Genomic DNA, 19506 nt, shown 5'->3' with positions numbered 1-19506 from the left:
GGCAATCTGACAACACTGTAACCACATGTATGGTAACTACCTCTGTCAGCACATGTAATTTGTGCTCTGCAACTGGTGCAGTGGATAGACTTTTGGGTTAGCATGTAAGAGGTCAAGGGTTCGATCCTGGGTTGAGGCGCATTTTTTTTATTTGCTAATTTCTTTCTGACATTTCATAATGTAATATACACAGTTTCTTAGGTCACATGTATCCTAAATTTACATTTTGTAATGCTGAACATAATAAATACATGGTCAGACGAATAAGAAACTACAGCAGTATTATGAGATGGCCATTAGAAGCAATACTGAGAATTTGTTGAAAATGAAGCAGGCAGTATGGGCTACCTTCTTCCACAGACTGTCAACTGATGAAAAACCAGTATACCACCTTTGCCCTCCTGTACCTGATTCATGGTGCAATTACCACAATGCCCAGTACCCAAACAGTTCATAGAGCCATAAACATTCCATCCCAGCAGCAGTCATGGATGGCATAAAACCTATTTACAGAGACCTGGCAAATCCTGAGTTACTGAAGAAGCGTCTACATGGTGAGACACAAAATCCCAATGAGCCATTCAATAATCTTATATGAACTCGCTTACCAAAAAATGTTTTTGTTGGAATGAAGACACTAAAGTGGTGCATCAGTGATGCTGTTATTGCTTTTAATGACGGCAACATTGGTAGGGTGAAAGTGCTACAGCATATGGGAATTAATTCTGGAGCAAACTGCATCAGAGAACTTGAATGGATAGAAAAGGTTCGCACTGATATAGTAGAGTATTCGGCACAGTTGGCCACTAAGGAGTCTAGAAAGGAGAAAAAACTTGGAAAAAGATCAAGAGGATAATATACAGTATGATGCAGGGTGCTTCTGAGCGACTAAAAATTAAAAACTAAGCATATATTAAGTGAGTTACAGTCTTTTGAAATTTTAGAAGCTGTTCCTGAAAAACTTACATTTTCTGTTGCATTTTTCCCTAAATCTCAGAAACCACTTCGAGTAGAGTATTCAAATTTTCAGGAGTAATAACATACACATCCCGAGTCTACTGAACTAAAATAACATAATGTTATGTATAATTAAAACTAGTTAGGATAACGTACAAAAAAGTATCAAAAATTTTAACCGTGTAATGAAGAAATTGTATTTCCGAAAGCAGTGGCTGAAATGCAATTATCGTAGTTCAGTAGACTCAGAACATACATTTAATGTCGTGTAAAAGTTTCTTGTCAATGGCTACAGTGGTTCCTGAAATACGGGGAAGCCAAGTCACTAAGTTTAACATCATCAGGATAGGGCGTTCCAGCTCCCCTCCCAGCCAGCCTTCCAGTGCAGACTGTATACCAATTAGGTTCCTTTCAGAGTATGCTGATGCAATAGACCCATACTTAATAGTCACATACAACTGCTCTCTCGACAAAAGATCCGTACCCAAAGACAGGAATGTTTTACAGGTCACATCAATATTCAAGAAAGGCAATTAATGTTGATATGCAGCAGGATTTTGGAACATATATTGTGTATGAACATTACGAATTACCTCAAAAAGAATGATCTGTTGACACAAAGTCAACACAGATTTAGAAACCATAGTTCTAATGAAACACAACTAGCTCTTAACCAACACGAAGTTCTGAAAGCTATTGACGAAGAATTTCAAATTGATTTCATATTCCTAGATTTCCAGAAGGCTTTTGACATTTTACTTAACAAATGGCTTGTAATCAAATTGTGTGCTTATGGAATATCGTCTCAGTTATGCGACTGGATTCATGATTTCCTGTCAGAGAGATCACAGTTCATAGTAACTGACAAAGAGTCATTGAGTAAAACAGAATTGATTTCTGGCATTGCCCCAGGTAGTGTTAAAGGCCCTTTGCTGTTTCTTATCTATATAAACAATTTAGGAGACAACCTGAGCAGCCGTCTCAGGTTGTTTGCAGATGACACTGTCATTTATCATCTAATTAAGACAGCAGAAGATCAAAACAACTTAGAAAAGATATCTATATGGTACAAAAATTGGCAACTGATACTAAGTAATGAAAAGCGTGCAGTCGTCCACATGAGTGCTAAAAAGTATCTTTTAAACTGTGGTTACATGAGAAACCAGTCAAATGTAAAAGGCGTAAATTCAACTAAATACCTAGGAATTACAATTATGAACAACTTAAACAAGTTGGTAGAACACTTAGAAGATGCAACAGGTCTATTAAAGAGACTGCCGACACTACACTTGTCCATCCACTTTTGGAATACTGTTGTGAGGTGTGAGATCCTCACCACACAGGATTGACGGAGTACATCAAGAAAGTTCAAAGTAGAGCAGTATTTTTTTGTATTATCAAGAAGTAGGGGAGAAAGTGTTACGGACATGATACAGCATTTGGGGACATCATTAAAACAAAGACATTTCCCATTATGGCAAGATCTTCTCATGAAATTTCAATCACCAACTTTCTCCTCTGAATGCGAAAATATTTTGTTGACACTGACCTACACAGAGAGAAATGATCATCATCATAAAATAAGGGAAATTGGAGCTCGCACAGAATGATATAGGTGTTCGTTTTTTCCATGTGCTGTTGCAGAAAGGAACAATAGAGAAGTATTGTGAAGGTAGTTCAATGAACCCTCAGCCAGGCACTGAAGTGTGATTATCAGAGTATCCATGCAGATGTAGACACAGACATAGATTACAAATTTTTTCAATCTCTTCACTATCTGCGGAGCATTGGCATATGAACTTATACTGCTATGATGAATGTTGGCTTTATGTCTATATTGGCTAAGATACTGCATTCACTACACTGTTCAAAGTAGCTTACTCGCATTCCTATTGTCTTATTCATCCTACTCCTGAACTATCTCTATCTGATTGTATATTTACAACCCTGTATTCACCTAACCAAAAGTCCTGTCCCTCCTGCCACCAAACTTCGCTAATTCCCACTATACCTAACTTAAACCTATCTCCTGATGATTACATCCTCCTGAGTAGTCCCTGCCCAGAAATCTGAATGGGGGACTATTTCACCTCTGAAATATTTTACCCTAGAGGACGCCATTATCATTTAACCATACAGTACAGCTACACATCCTGGCTGTAGTTTCCCCTTCCTTTCCATCGTCCGTAGTACAAGCACAGCAAGGCCAAGTAGGCTTATGTTACAAGGCCAGATCTGCCAATCATCCAGACTGTTCTCCCTACAACTACTGAAAAGGCTATTGTCCCTCTACAGGAACAATACTTTTCCCTAGTCTCTCAACAGATACTCCTCCATTGTGATTGCACCTACGGTATGACTACGTTGAGGCATGTTAGCCACTCCACCATGGCAATGTCCATGGTTCACCAAATTCCTCGTTCTTCACAACCTCTTCAACACTACTCGCTACCACTTCCTTGTAGATTATATGAGGCATGAGCTTATGAGATCTGCTATTTGTCCTTGATACATATTTATACCATGAGTTTTGCTGGTATTTATAAATGGGACATTATAGGTAACTCTTCATTACCCTACTCATTTATGTTTCATCCAATGTTTGCCTTGTATGTTCACAACATAATAGGTAACTGAAAATGAGTATCCAACATTGAATCTGTTGTCAAAAAGTGAAACAGCATATTTATATATACTATATAATTCTTAAAATTATTATTTACACAAACTATCTTAACCTTTGATGAAACCCAACTACATCCTGCTCCATTACTCAAAAAAGCTCATGTTGACAGAAGGCATATGAAAATGCTTCAATGTTAATGTAGTGTCCCTTGGAGAATAGCCTTTTGTTTTATCTTATAATGAATTATATAACTGCAAAGATACAAAAAGCAACACTATGGAACCTTCCGTATACTGATGACGTAGCCGTTATATCTAACACCATCCAGGAAAGTAAGAGAACCTTGATGACTGGAGAAAGGCACTTTAAACAAATGGCTTAAGCATCAGTAGAGCTAAGACTATGTTCATAAGGTGCGACTTCAGTCTTGATGCCACACAAACCACAGATATGAAGTTTGAGAATGTTGGTCTTCAAGGAGTTAAAAATTTTAAGTATCTGGGATCAGTAATGTCAGTGGATGGATCAACTGAAGTAGGCATCCCAATCTGGTTGGACAAGCAGTATATGCTTCCAGAGGTTCTGAGAGATGCAAAAAGTTCATAAAAGCAAAAGGCAATATTTATAAAACAGCTGTAATAAGATCAGTTCTACTATATGGCTGTGAAATCAGGGCATTAAAAAAGCCTCATGAACAGAAGTTCCATACAAGAGAAATGTACATGTTACAATGTTCTGGAGGAGTATTCTTGAAAGACACAGTGCACAATGAATTCATAAGGGTGAGTTCACAGTGGCACCGACAATGGCAGTCAGACACTACTGCCAAAGGTCACTTGATAACACTAGCCGATAGCTTGGTCACAGCGTATCGAACCTCCTCCGTCAGAATTTGGTGGAGTCAAGGAGGATAGGTTAGGCTAGAACCTATTCTATGTATGAAGTAGGCTAGATTTTAACTTCCAAGGGTGGAATGGATACGATGACACCTCTGCGCTTAGAGCCAAGTGCTGCAATGAGGCATTTGCTATTAAAAAGAGACAGATGCATATAAATGATTTACATACACTGATGTCAAAAAAGTCATGGGATACCTCCTAATATCATGTCGGACCATTATTTACCCAGCATATGCAGCAACTAGTTGTAGCATGGATTCAACAAGTTGTTGGAAGTCCCCTGCAGAGATACTGAACTATGCTGCATCTACAGCCATCCATTATTGTGAAAGTGTTGAAGGTGCAGGAGTTTGTCCATCAACTGACCTCTTAATTATGTCTCACAAATGTTTGAAGGGATTCATGTGTGGCAATCCAGGTGGTCAAATCGTTTGCTCAAACTGTCCAGAATGTTCTTGAAACCAATCCTGAACAATTTCGGCCCAGTGACATGGTGCATTGTCATCCACAAGAATTCCATCTTCGTTTGGGATTATAAATTCCAAGCTGCAAATGGTCTCCAGGTAGCCAAATAAATCAGAGGATCCATTTCATTCCACATAAATGCAGCCCACACCATTATGGAGCCACAACCAGCTTCCACAGTGCCTTGTTGACAACTTGGGTCCAGGTCATGAGCTCAGGAGAGGCGCTGAAGGTTGTGTCATGCTGTTAGCAAAAGGAACTCTTTTTGGTCGTGTGCTGCCATAGCCCATTAACGCCAAATTTCGCGGCATGTCATAACAGATATGTCAATCTTACATCCCACATTGATTTCTGTGGTTATTTCATGCTGTGTTGCTTGTCTGTCCAAAATTTGGTATTCTCGACACACAATTGACATGGAAGATTTGGAATATTGCATTCCCTAATGATTTCTGAAATGGAATGTCCCATTTGTGTAGCTCCAACTACGGATCACATTCAGTGTCTTAATTCCTGTCATGCAGCCATGATCACGTTGGAAACCTTTTCAAATGAATCACCTGAGTACAAATGACAGGTTCACCAATGCAATGTCATTCTATATCTTGTGTACCTGATAATATCACCATCTGTATATGTGCATACTGCTGTCCCAGGACTTTTGTCACCTCAGTGTATACCCATCTTGAACAGAACGTGGCGAGTACTGTACACTCTACAATCAGTTACTGGAATTACCAGACAAGTTTTACAAATATATGAGATGAAGAGAAAAATACCACACCACAAAAGGTAAAAACACTTTAACTTTGTGACTCCACTTTCCTTCTCCCGCCATCGCCTCCTTTGAACCTAACGAGCCATACTTGATTTTTTCATATTTAAACATATGTATTATGAAAGTATGTAGTTTCAATGATACACTACATTAAGGATCTCTCCAAAACACATTGTTCAGAGTATGGTTTACTAAGATACAGTGGTAGGGAGTGCAATTTGGATGTATAAAGATTTTGCCCATGGACTTACGAGCACATAATGGTGATGTTACATAGTGAAAGTATGTTTCTATTATAAGATGCATGGATAAAACTTGTGTGTGACAGCAATTATTATTTAACAAAAGGTAGTTTTGTGGTTTAACAGCAGCTCACTTTACTCTAAAAATGGTGAAATTAATGCAATACTGGCAGTATATTCAGATAATCAACTCTAGTAATAGAAACTTCAATGCTCTTTAAACACTTTCTCAGTGGGTTTGAGAAAGGAAGTAACAAGTTTTCTGGTGGCAGTATTATTCCCGACTGAGTGTAGCTTTTAATAAAGGAAAACAACTTTACTACAGTATCATTTAGTGAACTTGCACAAAGCAGAGCTGTAAAATTCAGTATAGGAGGACTTTAATATTTCTTAGTATTTGGAGGTGCAAGAGTGAAGATATTAGCTTTTAAATTAGCATCCAACACATCACACAAAAACTCTGAAATTGTACTTTTGAGATTGTGATATAGGCCTAGTACTGAAAGATGTAATTGCCAGATGTCAAATATCGAAATGTCACTGCTGGTTTCACTTGAGCCAGAAATGTATCTTTACTGTAGGTACTGGATTTTTTAATAGAGCTTGAATCACATTTCCACAAGCATTCAAAATTAGCTTTCATTATGCATAAGTGTTTCATGTATGTGTCTTCAGCTTTCCGTACTTGAGTTGATTAGTGGTGACCCTGAAAAGCAAGATTAAACCACTATGTTTTGCTGAATTTATCTGAGTTTGCACAGACATACATCTAAATTTCAAAGACAAGCATATATATGAATGACATAAATAAAATTTAGAATAAGGTACTACAAACACTGAAAGCACATTTGAAAACCAATCCATGTAACAGAATCACCATCCTACTCACATAAAAATGCCAGCAAGCAGCAATAATAATTCATAGACTGCTAACGTCTGCCCCCACAACCCAAAGAAAATCCACTACAGTAACTTTAAACACAAGATATGCTAGCCCCTTTTCACTTGAACGAATTATTTTTTGAGGTTGTAATTCACACCTAAAATTTCCACTAATGATTTTGCCTACTTGTGGTTTCCAATAAAACTGCAGGTTCAGTCCACAGATTCCGAACTATATCCCAGTTATGATATTTTTATTCTCATGATGGCACAAGCTCACTCTTTCTTGGATTAAACTTATCATTTTCTCACATTCCATACTTCACGTTTAAGAATGTTGGTCAATTTGGCTGAAGAAAACAAACTGATCTGAATTTCTCTGACTGTTGCCTGAAATCTGTACATTTGGATTATGATATTGGCTCCAGTACGACAGGGCTCATAATGACGTACTGATTTGGAAGGATTGGCCATTGGCAGAATCCACCAATTTCTGTGCCACTGTGACTGCAGCCTAGGAGGTAGTTTTAAAGTTGTTCCCATAAGCAAAATACACTTGCAATCCAGGTGGAAATGGTACATTCACATAACTCGAAGGTCTGATGACTAAACTGTGTGTGTGTGTGTGGGGGGGGGGGGGGGGGGGGGGACCCTTTCCTTGGCTACAAAGAGGAGAGTGAGAGAAACACCTCAAACCAGCTGGCTGACAAATGGCCAAAGTGATATGAAGAATCTTATTGAAATGGCGATGGTGTGTGATAGAATTGGACATGACCTTGTTGAAGGTGATTTAGAAGAATCACAGGAAATGTAAATCATCCTGGTATTCATTCAAGGTGATACGGAGGAACCACAGGAAATGTAAGTCAGAATACCTTGGTAGAGATTTCAATACTAGTTTTCTCAAATATTTCATGACGCAGAATGGATGAGTGAACTACTTATGCAAAAATAAGCATAAAGTTTAAAGTTAATAAACAAACGAGTTTAAGAAACTTAAGAATGAAGGCAGGAGTTTAACTTCCCACGAATGGCTAAGTTAATAGCAAAACCCTAAAAAATTTGCAATTTACAGTAAATGCAAATATAAATGTGAATTCTGCCCCAAAATGCTAAACATGAAATTACCTAATAAACATTATTTCACAGCAAACTGAATCCAAGTGAACTATTTTCTCAAAGGCAGTTTGCAACAGCTTTTTTTCTGCATACAAATACTGAAATGTACTGTTTTGTTACTGGTATTGCAAATCATCTAGTGAAGACAAATTTTTGAAGGTAATATGTGTAAGAAAGCATTTGCAAAATAAAAAAAGAGCACGATAACAACAATATGTCAATGCACTTGATGCTCTGGTGTCATGCCAGATGTGTGTGGTTGGATGATTTGCATAAGATACATGCCACGTAATGCAATCTTGGACTCAACTGTGGGACCTTGCATCATAAAACAAAGAAACATACATTTGTCTGTGATCTGAACTTCAAAAGCTGTTATAATGTGGAGACTTCAGCATGGCCATTTTAGGTGTTGGGTGTTTTGAACTGTGGTTGTGTCAAACACCAGTAAAGATCAGGCCTGAACTGCCTTATTTTTGACACTGCCTTATTTTTGACACTGCCTTATTTTTGACACTGCCTTATTTTTGACACTGCCAGCAAAAGGAAGCAATTGTGCAGTAGCTGTTACTGGAGGCTTTGCATTGTGAGGCTGGCTGCCCTGCCAATGGGTTGTTTCCCCACACTGCTCCTCCTCCTGTGGAGGTCTACATTCTAATTTGCTTACGGTCATGGTCGAATGCCACTTTACAGTGTCTGCACTCTGCACTGTAGCTGTCAAGTGTGAGTCAAAAGGCTATGAATGCCCATTACAGGTCAAATCCATATTCTGCAGATTTTGTAATTAATGGATTAGTTTTCAAAAAACATATAATTTTGAGATATCAGAGGAATGAAAATTGAGCAGCTTCCCAACAATAATTTGTTGAAAGCTGTGTAGAACCAAAATGAGGAAACAAGCAAAGGTAATTGCAGAAAAGTATTGTTGAGGTTTTCGCAAAAGTGAACATTACAGCCAAAAAGCTCCCAAATTGCCACTTCTTTTTTACAGTCAATTTCAAAGCACTAAGGCTTTGATTTCAGGAAAATAGCACAACAACCTTTTAAATTTGTACATATAATCATTTAAAAAAAATTAGATGTGAATTTCACGAACAACAGATATAACTTTCGACACAAAAGATATACTACATTTTCAGGTCACTAGTTATTTGACAAGATAACACCACAACACGAATTTAGACAGTCATGAAGACGTCCTTTCCTGATTTTTTTTTTATTCTTGTCCAAGGTTTGGAGTTGAGTTTTACAGTCTACAAAAAAGCCTTTAAAAAGTACCCACAGGCAAAACATGAGTATCACAGCTGATGTCTATGACTAAACCTTCCTGTGATGGTGCTCTGTTTTGATTTTATTTTCGATTCATTCATTTATTGTGTTCCGTGGGTTCTATTGAGAAGGATAACCCACAGGGATGTGGAACAGATCAGTATATACATTAACAAAAGTGAAAGAGCTCTTAGAAACTTAAATCTGTGCATTGTATTAACAATGAACTATCATTACATTACTTAACCTTTGAATGGGGGCACCTATGTATAAAGTGTACCAAACACAAATTAAATCATTTTGCACCATTCCACTGTTGTTTCACAACGGTGAGCCCATACTTATTCCTTCGTTACTGCTTCAGGTAACACAATGATAGATTGTGTTGTCATATATCCAAGTGAGCAGGAATGATGTAAAACATGCAGCAAACTAGATCAGAAAAAAATTTATGATCCGTGCAAGAAAATGACCCACATTACAAGCTAGCACCACAATCCCACAATTAGGCAGTTGTCTATGAGATAATGACTAATTGCATAAGTGGCCAGTGATATAATGAAAGTTTATTTCATTACTGTTTAATTACACACAGTTTTAATGCATATTATGAAAGTTTATCATTGTTCAATTAAACTAAGATTAAACTATGATTTTTCTCTTACATGTTTACCCTGGTAACATAAAGACAGATATTCTTTACACGTGCACAAAGTACGCTGCACACCCACTTCTTAGCATAAAACTTGTCATGTTTGCTTATTCCACCACAATGAACACTACAGTAGCTAAAGGCCCTCACCATACCTAAACTAATATGGAGACCAACGCTAAATGTTCTACACACATCCTGAAACACACAGTACAGGCAGATGCAGCAGAATGGCAGTGCTTGCTAGAGCATCACATGGTAAACTGTTTCTTGTTATTGCGCACTGGCCTGCTACCTAGCTTCTTATGTGAACAAATGTAGCGGGCATTGAAAATATTACAGTTCTTGAACCATTGTTTAAAGTCACTGGAAGAAAATTTATGTAGGTAAAAAACGAGAGCGAGCCACTACTCTGCCTTGTGGGGGGGCCCAGATGTAATTTTCCCCTTTTCTGAGGTTAGTTCATTCCAGTGATACAACTATTGCTGAATACTCTGAGCAGCCAGAATATTATGACCATGAACCTACTATCGAAATAAACTCATCCTGGCAGTAGCAGAGTCTCCTGGCGAGGAATGATTGCTAGTCAACCACACAGATGGTGCACGCAGTATCAGTGAGTGTGCTGTCCATACTTAGAATGGGAAAAAAATGTGCAATCTATCTGAGTTTGACCGTGGGCAGATTGTGATGGCCTGGATGCTCAGCATGAGCATTTCAAAAACTGCACAACATGTCACGTGTTTGAGAAATGCTGTGGTGACTGTCTTCAACACATGGCAAAATCAAGGTGAAACTACATCCAGACGTCGTGGGATTGGGCGGCCAGCCCCTCATTACAGATGTTGGGTACTGTAGGCTGGACAGACTGGTAAAATGGGACAGGCAGCAAACTGTGGCAGAAATAACATAAGATTTTAATGCTAGGCTGAGTACAAGTGTGAACACTCAGTGCACCAAACACACCTAAAAATGGGCCTCTGCAGCCAACAAACCATGCATGTGCCAAAGTTAACAATATGACACTGGCAACTACATCAGAAATGAGCATGTGACCGTCGGCACTGGACGTTGGCGCAGTGGTGGAGAGCTGGAGTGTTGCAGGGTCTGGTGAATCCTGAGACTTCCTTCATCATGCCAATGAGTTTGCACAACTCTGGCCTCTTCCAGGGGAATAGCTCCTTGACAACCATGCTGTGGGATGGAGACAAGCTGACAGCAGCTCCATTATGCTGTGGGGAATATTCACATGGGCATTCATGGGCCCAGTGGATCTCATGCAAGGCATCTTTCTGGCCAAGGAGTATCATACGCTGGTTGCAAACCATGTACACCCCTTCATGACAATCAGAGGGTTTTTTCAACATGATAATGCGCCATGTCACAAGACCAGGAGTGTGATGGAGCAGTTCGAGGAACACAGTGGCGAGTTCCAATTGATGTGCTTGCCCTCCTTGAACACACCTGAGATGTGATTGAACATGATGTCAGAGCTCATCGCCCCCCCCCCCCACCCCCTCCCCAGAATTTACGGGAATTAGGCGACTTGTGTATGCAGATGTGGTGCAACTACCTCCAGCTATCTACCAATGCCTCATTGCTTCCATGTCACAACAGGTCACCACTGTTATCGATGCCAAAGGTGGAGATACTGCCTAGCAGGTAGGTGGTCATCATGTTCTGGCTGATCAGTGTAAATCATATATGCTTAACTCTGAGTGGCAAGCCTAAGCACATCACAGCATACTGTGTCCAAAACATGCTCATACCAAAATGTTCAGGTACCTTTCTAAATTTAACTATGTTTATTCTGCTATGGAGTACATGGACTGATCCTAAAGCTCACGGACAGATATGACAAATGATTAGTTGCCTGAGACTGCAGTCGTGTGTGTGTGTGTGTGTGTATGTATGTGTGTGTGTGTTTTGTTGTTGAAGACCTTAATGGCCGAAAAGCTTTGATTGTGAGAGTCTTTATGTTGTGCTTATCTGTGACTCAGCATCTCCCTATATGGTGAGTCGTAACTTCCCTTCTCATAATATTGTTACATTCCATCCTGGATTTTCAATTGTTTGATTTCAATAAAATATATACCTGGAATTCATTGAAGCAAAATGGCAAGCTTCCTAGATTACCCTCGTATCTGCAGTCTGATGTAAATCAGAAACATCACGTCTTCAAGTTGTCATTCAAAATCCAGCAGGACAGATCTGAATAATTTTATTCCTACAAGAAATAATACTGAAAGAGATACCCACCTTTGTTGCTAAATATATGGACATTGGTAGCAGGTTCATGAGGCGGTCGTCAAAAATAACTTGGCCACCAAAATGCAGTATGATGTAGCAAGCAAGTAAAAGACCAAGTTTGACTAGGTAGTTCTGATCTGACTGCAAGATTATGCCAATCAGGTAGAAAACAAGAAACGGTGTTGAGACCATGCACCAGAAACGAAGCCGCTAGAGAAATGCAAACACATACACATGTAGTAACATATTCACTTATATTATATATAACATATCATACAGTATGCACACACTGTTTGACATTAATGGTAATTATTGTATGAAGCAAGTATCATACGATAATTACCGTTAATGTCAAACAGCTACACTGGAAATTATGCACAGGTAGTCTACAAGCCTATAATTTATTTTTATAAGCATTTTTTTATTTATGCTTCATGGCACAACTTTTATAAAAGAATGGGCATGTTGATGGGATACATCCTGAGCCATCAAGGAATATTGCAGAGGCAGGCCAAGGCTTGAATACAGGAAGTAGTTCGAAATGAATGTAGGATGCAGTAATTACTTAAAGACAAAAAGTTTTATACACTATACACTAACAAGAAGAGCTGCATCTAACCAGTCTGCAACTTCAAAATAACTCATACCTTGTCTCGGGTAAATCTATAGCAAGGATTTCTCCTGTTTGTCACCGATACTTCTTGAATTTTTTCTCTAACTTTCTTCCCTACCCAAGGTGCATTTTGAAACATTGCTAACATTGTGTATGGAGAATCTCCCTGAAAAAGTAACAGTAAGAATAATAATAATAATAATAATAATAATAATAATAATAATTTGTCAATTTCTTAGACACTGTGTTATTATATAGACAGCAGAGTTGGATTTTTCACAATGTACTCAAAACAAAATGAGGTAACACTGCCCCGTCAAAATACAATGATCGTAATAAGCTAATCAACTACACAGTTGTTTCATACTATTCATTTCCTGCAATTAAAGGGATCACATCTCACATACCTGCATGTTAGTAATATCCAGACTGGCACCATGCAAAATAAGTGTACTAATTGCAGTATGATTTTGGGCCAGAATAGCCCAATGGAGTGCAGTATTACCATGTAGCTTGTCCTGAATTGATGTACATGCTCCAAAGGTCAACAGCAGGCGAGTTGGATCTAAGCTTCAACATATAAACACGAAAATTTATTACTTTTGGTTAACTGTCAATTAAATGTCAAAAGCACACACATTAACAATAATCTCAGAAAATCTAAACCAAACTGTCTTACTCAGGGTTTTCAGTCACATACCCCTCCTTTCTTCATGGTCTTATACTAATTTAGCAGAACCCTTCAGTACATACCTAATACTGAGACACACAAAAAATAAACATTAAAATGTATCAATATAAAATCTCACACTCTGTGAATTCACAACTACAGCCACACACACAAACACATTCTAATGGAATAGAAAGTTCAGCACATGTAAAAGAATTGTTAACTGCATTGGATGAAGATGACTTGGACAGTTGCTGAAATACTCACCAGAAAAATGAAACTATCAACCAGTTGGAAACTTTAAAGTATATCTTCTATTTTGATCTCATTTATTTTACATAGATTCACTACATTTTGTAAGCTGTCTCCATGACTATAGTCCGATAACCACCGTATTCTCAATTTCTTTATCTATCTTTCTGTGTTTCAGAACCTTTTCTCTGGCTTTGGTTGAGATCTTTCTTGGCAAATCTGCTTGTATTTCACAGAAAAATCTTTTTTATACATTGGTAAATGTGAAATAGAAGAATTAATCCTACTTCTTAGCAGTACCACAGTAAACAGTGTTTTTTCTGAATTTGAAATCAATAAACCAATAATGTCTTTATTCTTTCCTTAAGTGTGAAGCACTTCAGGAAGGAAACTGATGCTGAATGGTTGGAACAGTTTTCTTTACGTCACTACACATATCAGAAAACTTCATTCATTAACTGAGCATTATACTTGCCTTCAGGAGGAAATTCCAAGTCTTGCCAATAATACACATACAAAAGTACAAAAAAGTATCCCAGTTTTAGGAAGTTATTTCCTTATCTGGGGAAAATTAGAAAAATGTGACAGGTCGCTTAGCGCCCAGCTTTCATCATTTGACAATTTCTCTTCCATGCTAAGTAATCTATTCTTATTGTTTGGTTACCCATCTCCACTGTTTGTCAGTCTATTCACATTGTCTGGCAATCTACTTTGACTGTTCAGCACATATTTTTACTGTTTGAAAATCCACTTCTACTTCCACTGTGGCACTGTCGAACAATTTTCTCTTGTACAGGTACTGGTTTTCTCAATTTATTGACATTTTCCCTACTCCTTACAGTCGCATTTCATTCTTGGGGGTTGTTAAAGTGCATATAGTGACTATTATTTTATACTCTATTGTTATCCTAGCAGCTAGTCTGCCGATATACAGAAACTCGTCAGCTTGTGTTACTTTTCTGTTTATAGTGCAACTTTCAGCACTCTAAAGCAACTCTCCTTTTTTCATCACCTCATCATGCTCCCTAATGCTACACTTCAATAGCTCCACTCATTCCGCAACCAACAGTATCATGCAATTTTCCTTCAGTTCTGTTCAAACTTTGGTATTACTCCTACAAGCCCCAGCTTAAAAGTTCATCTCTGCTTGCAATCTATCTTTCCACCAGTCTCCTTTTCCATTCCAAAACGATCAATCCTCAGATGTTAACTCACTCTTTCCTTGGCCTATAAATTACCTTTGGGAACTACTACCTCCAACAGCTGCTGTCTCTGTTCAAAATGCACCATCTTTCAGCCCCTGGGCCTGCCAGCACATTCAGAATAATTCTCCGCAAAATCAGCTGCCTCATTTTTGCTGCCCCAGTATGCGCATCATGTGTCTCATTCTTGATCTGGGGTATGAGTGACTTGCCCGTCCTTTCTAGCTTTCTCAAACATGTTCCTCTTCCCTCCCTGAGGAAGAAACTAACAGACCTGAAAGCTACAATAGCTTTTTTTTCTTAGATTTTTATCTCCTAAAGGCAAATATTGGCCAGTCAATGTGTCTCCTTGTAATTTTTATAGTTTTCAAAATTGAATCTCCAAGAAAGGGCTTAAAATAATGCCTGTGCTCACTATCCTGCATATGCAAGCAAATGGTGCAAGACTTACATGCTAGGGACATAAAGGCACTCAGTTATGGTTACCACACAGCATATTCAACAACAAAAAAATGATTCAAATGGCTCTGAGCAGTATGGGACTCAACTGCTGAGGTCATTAGTCCCCTAGAACTTAGAACTAGTTAAACCTGAGTAACCTAAGGACATCACAAACATCCATGCCCGAGGCAGGATTCGAACCTGCGACCGTAGCGGTCTTGCGGTTCCAGACTGCAGCGCCTTTAACCGCATGGCCATGTAATTCAACAACAGTCGCTGGTGGAAAACTGTATGGGTTCACAAAGTGCGGCCACAATTTATTGATCTAACTATATTTCAAATAATCAACTGCAATGCAATGTCAATCTATGACATAGCAAACAGGTGTAAAGACTGTGCTATACAAAGACATGCAAAGGATATTATGTTAAGCAATGGAATGAGCAAAGAATCACTCATGTATTAGAGGCATTCAGTGGTATACGCACTCATAATGAACAAGATGAGCATGATGGCTCAACTTACAAACTTCTCATAAACCCCCCCCCCCCCCCCCCCAAATATCATTTTAAGAACATAATGTGTCACTTTCTTAATTGTACAATTAAAAATTTTACTAATCTTGCTCTGAAATGTAGCAATTAATGATGACGAAACAGTAAGTAATTATGGTCGGATCATCTTTATTATCAGTCAAACTCACCAATTTCCGTATTTTATTCTTTATAAAGTACTTGAGGGCTACTCATCCTTCACACATGTTGAAAAGTAAATTGTACAGTCTTTACTAGTACCTCAGAAAAACTAGTTTGGAAGACTGAGCAATTTATTTATTTATTTATTTTGCTTATAGGAAGAATGACAGAAACACTGAAGACATCAAAAAGTGATAAACATTAGTGGCAAGCCAACACAGTGCATTAGATTTGCCTATGATATTTAATATTAGCAGAGTCAGTAATGGACACAGATTATACATTAACTATTTTGACTTCTGCAGTGACCAACCATAAGCTAAGGATAAACACAAATAAAACAAAACTGATTGTAATAAATTAGAAAGACACGTGAGAACCAAAACTAAGACAGGAAATGCAATCTAAAGGAAGTAAATGAGACCTGTTAGTTGGGTAGTACGGTAATTTACGGTAAAGAGTAAAAAAGAATAATCACTGTGATCATGCAGATATTGGTAAATAAAAGGACAGTTATTTGTAATGTTTTAAACTACTGTTGTGAATCATAAACTCTGAGAAAATGGGAGAGGGAAAAAATTAGAGGTGCATATGGAGAAGAGTTACAAAAACATACACTTGATTTGAAAGAAACTCCAATAGGCAAATACTAAAAGAGATTAACCAAACTGTGTGTTGAATGACACTTTATGTTACAGAAAGATTGCTGAAATGGATACCTGGTTTAACACAATAAATAAATGTTGTTGTTGTGGTCTTCAGTCCTGAGACTGGTTTGATGCAGCTCTCCATGCTACTCTATCCTGTGCAAGCTTTTTCATCTCCCAGTACCTACTGCAACCTACATCCTTCTGAATCTGCTTAGTGTATTCATCTCTTGGTCTCCCTCTACGATTTTTACCCTCCACGCTGCCCTCCAATACTAAATTGGTGATCCCTTGATGCCTCAGAACATGTCCTACCAACCGATCCCTTCTTCTGGTCAAGTTGTGCCACAAACTTCTCTTCTCCCCAATCCTATTCAATACTTCCCCATTAGTTATGTGATCTACCCATCTAATCTTCAGCATTCTTCTGTAGCACCACATTTCGAAAGCTTCTATTCTCTTCTTGTCCAAACTATTTATCGTCCATGTTTCACTTCCATACATGGCTACACTCCATACGAATACTTTCAGAAATGACTTCCTGGCACTTAAATCTATACTGGATGTTAACAAATTTCTCTTCTTCAGAAACGCTTTCCTTGCCATTGCCAGCCTACATTTTATATCCTCTCTACTTCTACCATCATCAGTTATTTTGCTCCCCAAATAGCAAAACTCCTTTACTACTTTAAGTGTCTCATTTCCTAATCTAATACCCTCAACATCACCCGACTTAATTCGACTACATTCCATTATAATAAATAAATAATGGTGTGAAAATTCTGGGGAGAAAATCTCAATGCACACTGTAAGGGTACAGATGTCAATACTGTACTTTATGTATTTGATCTCCCCTTATTTATCTCTCTCAGACCAGAGCAGCACGGATAGTATGGGAATGTCCCATAATCCAAGTTAAGTGTGGTTTTGGCACCAGCTGATTTGGTGCTTGGGAATGAGCTTATCAATCGGGTCATGGGTGAATGTGTTGTGTAAAATCGGGTTCCAAAGTGTAATATTTGTGGATTAACATTAGTTTTGTATCTGCTGAGAAAAACTAGAATCTTTTTAAAGCAACTATACTGAATGTAAAAGCAATGGCTAACTCTTGCAGAACTCTGACAGCTTGGGTGTGGTTCCATACTTATCTTTATTTATATATAATAGAGAAGTAGTTGTGGTCATGAACTGTGTGAACTTTATATATCATAGGAATATTTTCTCTGGAGTTAAAGCATAATAAATTCAGTGTCAACTATAAATTGCTTCCCATTGAATGGACTGTTCCATCATTTTCTTTTATGTGTAATAAGAAGCAGTAAGGGTAGGAGTCCACATGTCACTTAGGCATGTGATTAGAAATTTTAATACTGTGAAGTGTGTCCTTGGAAGTAATTCTGTCCACTGAATGCTGTCCAAATATTCTGAGTCCAATGTCAAAGAAATATGACAGCAAATCATTCAGAACCTACTCTGAATAACAAATACCAAATATGCAGCTTACACCCATACCATAAAGTGTTCATCAGGAAATAAAGTACAGTAATTACTTTAGAAATGTGGAATTACTAAAGAATGCTGAAACTTAACACCTGACACAGGCGAAAATGTACCTGTTGCATGAGACACAGTTTGCATTTCAGTGCAACTGCTTTGTCCTGCAATGTGGAAGCAGTTCCTTCATTTGTTGCTAAAGGGCAGTATTTATCAGGTATCTCATTCTGTTGTGCTTTAGTGGACTACAAAGAGGCTGCCATTTTTAGTTTTTTTTGTGGTTGTGTACTAAAACTCGTATAAAAACCAGATTCCAGCTAGAAGAGTTGAAGAACATTAAAAGGAATGGAGTGTGACATGGTTGCAACCTATGCTCAGGAGTTATTCAAACCTGAACACTGAGCAATCTGTGAAGGAAACAAAGGAGAAATTTGAATGGAGACAACATGGTGTCGGGAGTAATCCCTGAGGAAAGCTGGCCCACACGTACTAGCAACAATGACACCACAATAAATGCGCCAAGGAATTCTAATTCTCTTTTGGTAGCGGTGGGGCCTGAGGATGGCAGTAATGTGCCTCCAAAACTAGCCATGCAAGACAATAAAGATATTCTCTTGTTACAGTTGTGGTTGTACCTATTCTCACAAAACTATGAGATTTTCTGATGGCGCTGTAATTCTCTCACAGGTAGAAAAAGACTTGAAAACATGGGCACATCTGCATAGATAACCCGCTAGCCACCATAAGGTGCATGGCGGAGGATACCCTGAACCACTATTAGTCATTTCCTTTCCTATTCCACTCGCAAATAGAGTGATGGAAAAATGACTGTCTATATGCCTCCATATGAGCCCTAATTTCTCATACCTTATCTTTGTGGTCCTTATGCGCAGTGCATGTTGGTGGCAGTAGAATCATTTGGCAGACAGCTTCAAATGCCGCTTCTCTAAATTTTCTCAATGGTGTTCTTCAAAAAGAATGCCACCTTCCCTCCAAGCATTCCCTTTTGAATTCCAAAAGCATCTCTGTAACACTTATGTGTTGTTCGAAACTACCAGTAACAAATCTAGCAGACCACCCCAAATTGCTCTGATGTCTTTCTTCAATCCGACCTGGTATGGAGCTCAAACACCTGAGCAGTACTCAAGAATAGGTCACACCAGTGTCCTATAGGTGGTTTCCTTTACAGATGAACCACTCTTTCCGAGAAATCTCCAAATAAACCAAGGTCAACCATCTGCCTTCCATAACACAGTTCTCACATGCTCATTCCATTTCATATCGCTTCATAATATTAAGCAGGACACCAGTAACACTGTATCCGAACACGACAGTTTGTTTTTCCTGCTCATC

At 38.3% G+C, this 19506-nt stretch overlaps 1 protein-coding gene across 1 annotated transcript in view; it reads right to left on the bottom strand.

Moving 5' to 3' along the window:
• LOC124607196 (palmitoyltransferase Hip14) overlaps positions 1-19506 on the bottom strand; it is a 124395-nt gene that overhangs the window by 86963 nt on the left and 17926 nt on the right. The window contains exons 5-7 of the mRNA XM_047139419.1: positions 13160-13322; positions 12787-12918; positions 12149-12349 (exon numbers count right to left, since the gene is read on the bottom strand). Coding sequence (XP_046995375.1) covers positions 12149-12349; positions 12787-12918; positions 13160-13322 — 496 coding nt within the window. The remainder of the gene's footprint in view (positions 1-12148; positions 12350-12786; positions 12919-13159; positions 13323-19506) is intronic.

Source organism: Schistocerca americana, chromosome 3 (assembly GCF_021461395.2).
Source record: "Schistocerca americana isolate TAMUIC-IGC-003095 chromosome 3, iqSchAmer2.1, whole genome shotgun sequence".
Classification (NCBI taxonomy): domain Eukaryota; kingdom Metazoa; phylum Arthropoda; class Insecta; order Orthoptera; family Acrididae; genus Schistocerca; species Schistocerca americana.
This window is presented reverse-complemented; position numbering and strand designations above follow the sequence as displayed.